The sequence below is a fragment of the Helicoverpa zea genome, chromosome 15 (genome assembly GCF_022581195.2).
Source record: "Helicoverpa zea isolate HzStark_Cry1AcR chromosome 15, ilHelZeax1.1, whole genome shotgun sequence".
NCBI classification, from domain to species: domain Eukaryota; kingdom Metazoa; phylum Arthropoda; class Insecta; order Lepidoptera; family Noctuidae; genus Helicoverpa; species Helicoverpa zea.
In genome coordinates this window covers 6,902,329-6,914,372 of record NC_061466.1, presented here as the reverse complement: position 1 = coordinate 6,914,372, position 12,044 = coordinate 6,902,329, and the positions used below count along the sequence as shown (strand labels likewise).

The 12,044-nt window shown below is 35.3% G+C and overlaps 1 protein-coding gene across 1 annotated transcript; it reads left to right on the top strand.

Annotated features, from left to right (window-relative positions):
- The first annotated feature begins 342 nt into the window (after positions 1 to 342).
- LOC124636972 lies at positions 343 to 4,419 on the top strand. The gene is made up of 7 exons (XM_047173270.1): positions 343 to 387; positions 822 to 1,308; positions 1,582 to 1,891; positions 2,155 to 2,251; positions 2,351 to 2,464; positions 3,065 to 3,244; positions 4,366 to 4,419. The coding sequence occupies exons 1-7, from the start codon at positions 343 to 345 to the stop codon at positions 4,417 to 4,419; spliced, it is 1,287 nt and encodes a 428-aa protein (XP_047029226.1).
- Positions 4,420 to 12,044: the final 7,625 nt, after the last annotated feature.

Below are 12,044 nucleotides of genomic sequence, written 5' to 3'. Positions count from 1 at the left end.
GATTTATCGACTAGTGCAGCTAACTTTACGTGTGTCTGGCTATGGGAATCAGTTTCTTCGGGATGTGGACCACTTACATAAGACAAAAAATATAACTAGGTATTTTAATACACCGCAGTGGATATTAGTAGCGAATATGTGATGATCAACTACTTCCTATATCATTATGAATTTAAAAGAGGCGTAAACGAGCTTATTAAAAAGTTTTTCTTTTCACGCGAACTATTATTTCCTAGTCATTGTTTGATTAAACTCGCTTGTGGCGAGGTGTGGCAGCGTGTAGGTCCGAAATATTTTAATACACGAAACCAATATCAAATTTATTACCGCTTTTGGCAATACATGCTTATTTATTTAAAATTAATTGGAACCAGTCTGGAATTAACGGTGCGTGCTATAAAATTATGTTCTACTAAAACATATGCAATTTGAAATGAACAAATCATGAATACCTGGACGTATACGTTCCTATTATTATATTTTCATATCATATATTGAAAATTACCGGAACTCGTTGAATGAATATGTGGTCAAATAATTGGTTTAATTAATGATTTTTATTTATTACCGTTACCGGTTACCGCGAATTTTCCGTTGGCAGTATTACCGGGTACAAATAATTAAAATATACAATTTCTTATTTAAACTATGTCTTACATATCACTTAAACACTGCATATGGTAACACAAAACGCTGTTTATAAAACCATCAAAGTAGCATTGTGATAATCCGCTATGAAAATAAGAACCCGGATATATAAAGAGCACTATGTACCTATGTATCAAAGTTATGTTCACTATCTATTCATATTCGTTTTGCAGAGTTATTTCCAATTTGTGCTAATCAATACCAAAATGAAAGACCGAGACATACTTCGAAATTATTGCAAAATAATGTTTTACATCGGCTCTGGCAACTGTTGGTACAAGGAAGATGAAATAGGTAATGACCGGAGCCTTCTCTATAGAGCATTTGGTGCCTCGTTGATATTCTTGTACGGTTCCATGACGATACTCGAAATTATGGCTTTCACTATCGGCAATTTTCCCGTGGAAGAAAAACGCGAATGTTTGAGCTTTGCCTCGAGTCATGTAGTAGTAATGTTGAAAATATTCTTGTTTATTTTCAACAAACCACTGATAAAGGGCTTGAATCATAAAATTGTGAGTATTTGCGAGGATTATGATGACAGCGCGCTGATGGCGAAGAAATATAAGACCATGAAAAGGAATGTTATCAGTTACTTCGGAATTGTTTATGGAACGACCTTGTTTTATATTGCTGGAGGATTAAGAAACATGTTTAAGGGTGAGTCTACTATGTGGTTTTATTAAAAAAAAAATTGTGTCGTAATAAGATCCATAAAATTAATTTAAATGTACTGTGTAGGAAACTGAAGATCGGAAAAAAAAGTGATTTGGACATGACATTTATGTAGCAAGACCAATTTATATATTACGTCTGTAAAAAATGAGATAAATTATTGAAAGTACATGTGGGCGAGACCTTTTTTAAAACCACTTACGACTAACGTACCTACCTATATTGGATATTTTACGTAGGCACATATTTTATTTCCAGGATCGCATTTTGTGACTGTAGTGACGTACTACCCTTCTTTTGACGATAATTCACCGCTAGCTAATTTTGTCAGAGTTTTAAACACAATAATCCTATCAATGATGATGCTCACCATGATAATATCACTCGACTCCTGTATAGTGATGTACCTCATCATGTATCGATATAAATTCATGACGCTAAGAAAGTATTTCGAAAATTTACGAGAAGAGTTCTTTACCTTGATCAATCGGCAAGAAGTAGAGCTGGCAACAGAAAAAATGACAAATGGATTGGTGGAAGGAATAAAAATGCATAGCAGCCTTATAAGGTAACAAAAACACGATTTATGGTTAGTTTTTCCAGACGGTACCTATTCTAACCACATCTGTTAAGCAATGGACTTGCAATCCTCAAAACCTGTTGTACCTACCTATGTACATGTAGGTATTATATATTGTAAGAAATTAATAATGTGAAAAAGATAAATTATCAAGTTTCCAGTAAAGGAAATTCTTGATAAGATTATCTTATTTTCTCACATTAAAACCTTGACATTATTATGTTTAATTGTTGTCTGTCTTTTTTCATGAGGTTGAAACCAGAAATCGACCAAGCATTTGCCACTTTTATGGCGTTGCAAGTTTTCGAAAGTTCTGGAGTGGCGGTCTGTCTTCTGCTTCAAATTGCTGTAGGTATATACAAAACCCAGAAAACAAGATAATATTTTGTTTTTTTTTTTTTTTTTTTTTTTTTATGCTATATTCATCGTACATTTCGATATTTTCAGCTATCCGATGAACACGTTCCACTAGTGGTGACAATAAAAATTGTGTTCTTTGTTTTTGCTCTATTTTTTCTGCTGGGACTCTGTTTATGCAATGCGGGTGATATTACTCATGAGGTATGATAGTTTTCTTAAAATTACGGTAAGATATTGACCAAAAGTTATTCTGTAGTTGTTTTTTTTTTATATATATTACGTTTGATCGCACATGGGGCTCGGTTATCATGTCAATACAACAGATTTTCCGCTTCCGTCAATTGTTGTACATTGATCACTAGCTTCACCGACCCTCTATTTGGTTTTCGTAAATGAAGATTCATCTCAGCATCCGCTTGACACAATACAATTTACGAAACAAAAATATGCCACGGGCATTACAGCCAAATGTGACATCCGCTAACATCCACAGAAATTGTGGACTGGGATATAAAAATAAGTTACGACATAAGGTCAGATACGAGCCATCAACATAAATCACAGGTCGTGTACCTACGCCCTTGTTGTTTATATTTCGGCCAAGTAAAGAATGATGTCACTATGTAATCTAGACCTCATGTTTTGATTACATCGTGGGAGGTAATATATGTTAAAACATCTGATAAAAGGAGGCTCGACTTTCAAAGTGAAGCATGTTACACACAATGTGCTACAAAAAGCAAAGTTAATATTTTCTAAATAACCCATATTATACAGCAATTTCAAAAGTATACTTTGCAGGCATCAAAGTTATCAAATGCTATATTTTACTGTGGTTGGCAATCCTGCCCACCGCGATGCAAATCCGCTCCCAAACGCAATATAAGGAAACTGGTGTTGCTGGCCATCATGCAAGCACAGCGGCCTCCAGTGATGAAGGCCTTCAAGATGTTGGAACTCAACTACGCTACCTTCATACAGGTTAGAATGCTTTCAAACGAGCGGATTTTTGATAGGTTTTGACGCATGGCAATGTTCAGTTTGCAGCTTTTCTTTACCCAGCATACACACGACAAAATTCGCCAATGTAAAACCGCTATAATCATACATATACCAATATATTTTTTCATACATACTGATGTATACTTTTCAGTTCATCATTTAGGTACAATTTCATTCAGTGTTTTTAATTGCTCCTAAATATAAATAAATTGAGTTTGATAGATTAGTCACTACATGAGTTCCTTGACACACGGCGCGTGTACTCACACATTTAATCACATAACGACTGCGTCACGGAACATTTCACCCTTCGGATTAGCGAAACTCAGATTCCCAACTCCTTTACAATTAATCCGTAACTCTCCGTATTTCATTAATTTTAAAATAGGTACATATTTATGTAAGCAAACAAAACTTTTCCCTTCAAGCAGTAAGACAATTTGTTTGACTGTGTTGAAATAACATCAAAGTTGTAATTAAAACTTCCTAAATGTCGCATTTCAAACTCGTTTTGATGTTAAGTGATTCACTCGAATACTCCTTTAATCTTGGAGTAAGTCGACCATATTAAACTGGTACGTGACTGTGTCGGTGGGTCTACAAAGTCATGTATCTTGGGGACTGTAACAATTAACTTTGATTATGATACTTATAGCTATAGCCAGTGTGCATTGCACTTGATATTTTAGAATAATATACCACATTGAATTAGTTGAAGCAAATGCTTAACGTGAGATCAAACCTGAGTAGATAAAACATTCTCTTCCAAAATATTAGCGAAAGAAAGGAATTAAAAAAAAAAAAACTGCAAGAAAACTTTTCTGCCACAGGGAATAGTTTGCATTTATTGGTAAGAGAACTGCTGTGAGTCGACAATTATGTTCAAAATGAATATTTTCATCCTCATTCGAGTATTGGATTACTGTTTTCATTTTAACATACCGAATGGATTTAAAAGGCCCATTAATCGATTATCGTGTTAAGCCTTTAAGTTGCAAAGTTCTGGCGTTCACTGAAATGCACAAAACCTACCAAATTTTAATTTATTATTTCTGGCCAATGGATAATTATTTTACTTTAATTAATTGTTTTCATTTCAGGTGGTGCGGACGACGTATTCCGTTTTCGCTTTGTTTTATGCTCAGAATAAATAATTTTGTTATCAAGTCTGTATTTTAAACAGGCTGAGTTGATTAAAAGCTTCGATCTTTGAATACATTTTTAGAATGCTATTTTTTAACACGATTTTGCTGATAAATATTTGGTCTAGTTTGAGGCTTTGGTATACCGTAGACGAATCTAATGATACACGATTAACGTGACACCTTTTCAGTATTAAATACATTGTTTACGAAAATAGTTTGTGGTATTATGTATAATAAGCCTAATTTAAATTATTTCACAAACTAATAAGTGTTATTTTAAATATATTAACGTTTAAGATACCTATATATCATAAATTAACTAATGCACATAAACCTTTCCATATTTTTGGCTTTTATTTCTTACGTTCCAGCTCTTATACTTTCTGGTTGCTATAGTGTTACCTAAGTGGTTACATACAGGGTGTTTGGCGCATGGACCGACACAATTTTTTGGGGGATTCGTGAGGCCATGTACTAGTTTTCACTCATAGACCCAATGTCCTATATGTCACTGTATTCGAGATACGATTTTTTTTGTTTGTTTTTAAAAATTACCGGAACTATCACCTTTAAAACGCTATAACTTTTCAGTCTGTTGTCGAATTTACACCAAATCACTTTCATTGCGTTCTCTGATGTATTATTATTCCAAATAAAACATAAATTCATAGCACTAGATGGAAAAAAAATACTTGTTGAGCTTCCAAAGTCTTAAAAATGAAAAAACGTATGAAAAATGTCAAATTCAAAATTAATTATAAAAAAAAGTAAAAGCTTTTATGAACTTCATTTAATAAAAAAAAAATGCCTACTTAATACCCTTTCCAACGATATGCCACATGGGTGTGAAATCATTAATAATGTCGTCACAAACCTAAAGGTACACATTAACCAGTGCCAGGGTAATGAAAACACAAAAATGTTTTAAAATGTTTTAATTAAATTTAAGTTATAAATTATGTTCAAAATGACTGCCTCTGTTGCGAATGCATGCACGGCATCTTTTTCTAATTTCTACAGTCGTCGTCCTCAGTCGCATTTCTGCTTTCATAATTTCAAAGGCGCAATTTATTCTTTCGATTAAAATTTCTCTTGTGGGTACTTCAGTCGCATACACAATTTCTTTTGCACGGCCCCAGACATAAAAATCCAAGGGCGTCAGGTCTGGTGAACGTGCAGGCCAAGGAATTGGGCCGCCTCTTCCGATCCATGAATTTGGAAAACAGTTGTCCAAATGTTCTCGCACGTCTCGCTGGTAATGTGCTGGACAGCCATCATTTTGGAAAATAATTGGTTCTCCATCTAATACTGGTAATACCAATTCAGGTAAATCTTCGAGTAAAAAATTCAAATAATTTTCTCCGGTCAGGCGCTCTGGTAAGAAATGTGGACCGATCAGGTGTCTTCCAATAACCCCCGCCCAAACGTTTACACTAAACTTAGTTTGAAAGGAACTTTGTCTTTTCTTGCGGGGATTTTGTCTTTTTTGCGCCCAATGGTGAAGGTTGTGGAGATTCACAATTCCCTCGTGATTAAAATTGGATTCATCAGTCCACAAAATTCTTTTTAAAAAATTTGTATCATCTACGTCCGTATGCATCATAAATCGGCAAAAATCGAGCCGTCTCCTGTGATCATCATCTATGAGACCTAGAACAATCCATTAAAGACTGGTAAAAATTCACTTTTTGAATGGCAAAAACTAACATAAATTTAAAAGATAAAATTAGAAAAAATAAAAGTTACTAGGTATTTATTTGAAAAACGAACCAGTAAAGCTACAAGGATATTTGTAAACGTTTAAAATAAGTGTATGGTTAAAACCATTTTAAAATACAAGTTTTTTGGGTGCAAAATTTCAGCACAATAAGGTCGAAGATAACTGGTTCAAAATTTAGTTTTACGATTTCGCCTGATAAAATAAATAAAGTACTTAACGTACCTTGAACAGAAGTGTAGTGATACGCATGCTTTCCATTTTCCCGAAGAACTGACCAAACTTTCCAAACCGACAAGTGAAGTCTTTCAGCTACAACTCGAATACTTGTCGTTGGATCCTCATCAAAAGCTTGCAAAATGCTTTCATCAATTACAACATTATGTTGCCTCACATTAACGCGAGGCTCTTGGAAATTTATGTTTCCAGTCTCCCTCAGACGTCGATAGGTTGTAGCAAACGTCTCGTGGTGTGGTATACGCCGGTTAGGATAACGCTGCTGGTAAATTCTACGCGCTTCACGAGCGTTACAATTAGCGCTGCCATATGCCAACAACATGTCAGCATACTCTTCGTTGCTGAAGTTAGGCATTGTAACAAGCACGGTGAATACACCAACAGTTTAACAGAAAAGTTCAACAAACAAAACTTAACAAAAACAAACTTTAACAAAAAACAACGAAATAGGAAAACGTGAAATACACGGACACTTCCGATAGCAGAGATAGTCAAATCTCGACTAAACAAGGATCACATAACAAACTCCAACCCAATGATAGACAAAGACAAGAGATATTTTTCATGCGTAAGAAAGAGACAGGCAGTTTACCTGCCAATTACCTGCTTACCATTGTTCTATCAAACGGGTTCGTTGTTAGAGACGTTAGAGTGCGTGTTCGTTCCTGCTCTGATTTTGACGACATTATTAATGATTTCACACCCATGTGGCATATCGTTGGAAAGGGTATTAAGTAGGCAATTTTTTTTTATTAAACGAAGTTCATAAAAGCTTTTACTTTTTTTTATAATTAATTTTGAATTTGACATTTTTCATACGTTTTTTCATTTTTAAGAGTTTGGAAGCTCAACAAGTATTTTTTTTCCATCTAGTGCTATGAATTTATGTTTTATTTGGAATAATAATACATCAGAGAACGCAATGAAAGTGATTTGGTGTAAATTCGACAACAGACTGAAAAGTTATAGCGTTTTAAAGGTGATAGTTCCGGTAATTTTTAAAAACAAACAAAAAAAATCGTATCTCGAATACAGTGACATATAGGACATTGGGTCTATGAGTGAAAACTAGTACATGGCCTCACGAATCCCCCAAAAATTTTTGTCGGTCCATGCGCCAAACACCCTGTATATGGTAATTGATATTATATTTCATCATGATATGGCCACGAAATATCACCATCATCTCATTGTGTGCATAACCCGCTTCAGCAAGGAAACCCTCTTTCTCCGTTCCTACATAGTTACTTTATATTTTATTGTATTTTCTGTAGAGTAAGTTCAAAGAAATAAAACGCTCTGTTACTTTAACGAGTCTCTTAAGACGTATTATAGGATAGTACCGTACAAAGAACGTGTTGTAAATGTACTTTTGTAGTTGGTTTAAGGCGTAGTTAAATGGAAATGAATTAGATTTCAGCGCCCGTCTTTTGGGTACAACGCTCAGTTCTGTGTCTTTAACTGATTTTCTTAATTTCGAATCAGTAATAGTCTATCAAAGGGCCATTCAAATTCAGAACAAGTGCGATCACCATTCTGCTTGAAAGACTGTATTTTACTTTTTTTAACAGACGTAATATTGTAACTACAGTGCTGTAAAATCATTCAAAACTTGCGCAGAATATTAAAATCTCTATGTATTATTTATTAATTAAAATCTAATGGTCAATAATGTACTAAGGTAAGCCAAAATGATCAAACTGTTTCTGTGGTCACGAAAGTCAATTGCACACCATCCGACGTATTTAACCTAATCGTTTCTAAAATAGATAAACCTCCCCACTCAGAGACATTTAATGGTTACTTAAGCCATTCCTTAGTGAAGGATTTGTATGACATTCCGTCACTAAGGAGTGACTTAAGTAATCATTAAATGTCTCTGAGTGGGGAGGAAAGTCAACTCTCTACTCTGCGTATTTCTATTGTTTGGTGACCTGAGGGCTGGACACAGAATGCTTGAAGATTTAAATTTGCAACTTTAGATTTCCATGAATATTTGAAAAGCTGCAACGAGGATTATAATCCTCGTAGCTATTATAATACTGAACTATGAAATTGTGGTTTGCCTATCTGATGGATGAGAAGTAATGTCAAATAATAAGAATACTTTTAACTTTCAAATAAGAATTTAAAATAAGAAACCAAAATTGGTATATATTAAATAATAAAATTACTGTGTTCTGAAAAAATGTATGGACCTGCGAAATCCATCATCCAGAATATTGTATGAGTTGCCGTAATTGGATATTTATATAGATCCAATTCAAGAGATATACTTAAATAAATAAAATGAAACATCGGCTGAATATCAAGTTTCATAGCCTTCATGAATACCTATATTGAAACAAATCAATTCTATATCGTATAGCTATCTTTATGTACACCGATGTTTAGTCGTAACGCGCCCAACTTATGTAGTCACGCACTCATAAAAACAAGATGGCAGATCCCGATAAATCTGTTATCGTTAAGATTTCTGTATCACATACATATGCAAATCCTTTACATTTCAATGTTACGCATTGCGTGTTAGGAAAAAGTTCATGAATAAATAAAATGCTGAAAGACTTACCTATGCTTAGACGTACGCGTAATACTGGCATTTACGTAACAACGATACAAGTAGGTACTAATGTTTGCAAATCGTATTAATATGCACGGTATGTGTGCCATAAAACAGTCTGCAATATTTGGCTTTTATACTTCGCATATAACGAGTAGGTACCGTGTTGATATAACGAGGTTATAATAACAAACGAGTCCGAACCGAACGGAGGTATGTTTCGTTTATGTTGAGAAACTTGGAAGGGGTTAGATTAAAGTTTTGCCTCCGTGATATATTACGTGCCGCGTGTCGCATATTCGTTATACCGGGTCCGGTTTACTATAACTCTCACTTTCTCAGCCGAAATAAATTTCCCTGTGGCGGATATATGTATAAGAAACCGCATGGGGTTTACCCAAGAAATAACGTTTTACAAATAACGTATGTATTTTGCGCCATCTTTTATTTTAATAGATTTGCTTTAGCTATTTTCATTAAAGTTTAAACAGGTTGGTAAATATAACTATTATGAGGTCTAGCAATTTTATACATGTCCAAAAAAGTGTAAGTATGTGTGCCATAATGAACATCATGGATTTCCAATGCAGTTACATGTACCTACCTATCTTATTTTGATATGAGTGCCCCTGATAAACCACTCTGCACGATTCAGAAACCAGTAGACAAACCAGCCAGACAGCTGACAATCGTTTATTTTAGTATTCAAATAAGTTTCAGTATTGAACGAAAGGTCAAGGGGAATGCACGATGATAAATTTAGTCTGATGAAGGATTTCTTTCGGATTCCAGTTGAGATAACGGTATTGATATCACGCATTCCATCGGAATATTTGCCGAGTACTTTCATTTGATCAGACATTTATATTTGGATCTATTTGCGCTGGTAAATATTTGATTGATATCAAGCTTTTCAGGAAGTATAATAATGTATCTGTATTTGATGTAGGTTTTTGTTTGGACGCTTTCTGCTTCTGGGAAGGAGTATCTAAATGGAGTACGTACGGTAGGACTATCTAAATATAAAATTTTCGTAAAGAAGGCTATTGTAAGTAGTTTTAGAAGCGCAATAGCAAATTAGTTAATAATAAAAGAGGAAACTGAAAAATAAAAGTTGTGTATGGAACAGAAATAGCGTGATAATCCCGATATGAACTCATCCTTTTTTATAATTTAAATGTACTGCTTCATTATGAACCTTTTGAGTGTTTTATTTTCTTTCTTTTATTCTTTCTCTATTACTCTATTTACTACATTATGCATAACAACGCGAGTAGATAATAAAAATATCCCCGATACCAGGAAGAGTAACACAATATTTACGCAATAAACCTAAGATACCCGATGGGTTTGATCCGTGATGCAATCGAACGGACTACTAATGTTTTCATTCCTCATCTCAGTATTCATAGTTATTCAAGTATGCGGCTCACACATGGAGGGTGCGCGGTACGCGAATCTTTTTTCTTCTGCCGCGAATAAAAAACTTTCGCTGCCATAAAAGTATATGAGTTCGTCCCAATACTGCGTCGATGACTTCCAATCTCTCTGTAGCGTCCCGACCCAACCCTGGAGATTACTTTTTCTCCTCATCCAGTAAATTGAATTAAAATGAGAAGCAAACGGGTAAAGAAAAGGGTGTACGTCGATTTTCACAAGAGTTTCGCATCTAACGGCCAGTACCTACGTGCGCTACGGCTTGTCATTATCTTTGGAATTGAGATGCAGTGTGAAATCTATAAAACAAAACACTGCGAAGAATGGTGGCAAATCAATAAAATTCCGTGCACGAGCCTTCCAATGTCCGATATATCATATCAAACTTTCATTGAGACATTGTAAATGTCCACACTGAGAGTAAGTGCATTTGTTCTGGCTAGAGAGTACCAAAACGTGGTACCTCATACGGATGTGTAGACTTTTCCTCAACGAAAAACGAAAGCTGTCCCTTATTTGTCAGATGACAATACTCGTAGAATTGTCTGCACCAAGCCTAACAACAAAAAATACCCAAATATAATTCAGTAAAGCCTGTTCACAGCTGTGTAGTTAAATATTTGCAATGAGCGCAAACATTTGGTAGTAAGCGAAATCAATAAGTTGACCAGGAAACGTCACATTGTTTTACGACATTGTAAAGCAGGGAGGTATCAGCCGGGATTGCGATGGCTTGTACATGCGGTGCACTTGTGTTCTGTATGGGTTAGGGATGCTATTCACTGTATTTCTTTAGCTAGATTGGAGACCCGAAGATATTGGGTGTGGTGAAATAGAAAGGAGACTATAACAGGTTTATGTCCATGCAAGATGGTAGAACGGGTGTTGTTAAGTCCTCGCTCGAATGAAAGGTATTTTATGTACCTTGTAAATAACGGTCAGAAACTAGCATTCAAATATTCTGTAAATTAAGAAATAAATTGAGTCACACAAAACTGGTTTTGATAAATATGAGCTTATTTTACACCCCTAAAAAGTAATAACATTATTAAAGTCGTGGTGGCCTAGTGGGCAAAGAACCAATCTCTCGAGTATGAGGGCGCGGGTTCGATTCCAGGTCAGGCAAGTACCAATGCAACTTTTCTAAGTTTGTATGTACTTTCTAAGTATATCTTAGACACCAATGACTGTGTTTCGGATGGTACGTTAAACTGTAGGTCCCGGCTATCATTGAACATCGTTGGCAGTCGTTACGGGTAGTCAGAAGCCAGTAAGTCTGACACCAGTCTACCCAAGGGGTATCGGGTTGCCCGGGTAACTGGGTTGAGGAGGTCAGATAGGCAGTCGCTTCTTGTAAAGCACTGGTACTCAGCTGAATCCGCTTAATGACTGGAAGCCGACCCCAACATAGTTTGGGAAAAAGGCTCGGAGGATGATGAAAGTAATAACACTATGTACACGTACATTTTCATTATAACAAAGCGCAAATATTTTAAAATGTTAATAAACAGTGAAGGAAAACTAAACGCGTATGTTTTGCGAGTGCAAAAGTTAGAACATAGACTAGTTCCCGTTTGCTTTTACTGCGATCTGCGAGTAAACCACGAAATATGGATGCATCTGTTCGTCAACGTCGTTAAAACTGGCATAAACTAAAATGGGTGACAAACATTACGGTAC

Excerpts from the sequence above, each read along its gene's own strand:
- LOC124636972 (XM_047173270.1), top strand. The coding sequence starts at position 343 with ATGCTTATTTATTTAAAATTAATTGGAACCAGTCTGGAATTAACG. Across the intron at positions 1,892-2,154 it reads ATGCATAGCAGCCTTATAAG|GTTGAAACCAGAAATCGACC; the intron begins GTAACAAAAACA and ends TTTTTTCATGAG. Across the intron at positions 2,252-2,350 it reads GTCTTCTGCTTCAAATTGCT|CTATCCGATGAACACGTTCC; the intron begins GTAGGTATATAC and ends CGATATTTTCAG.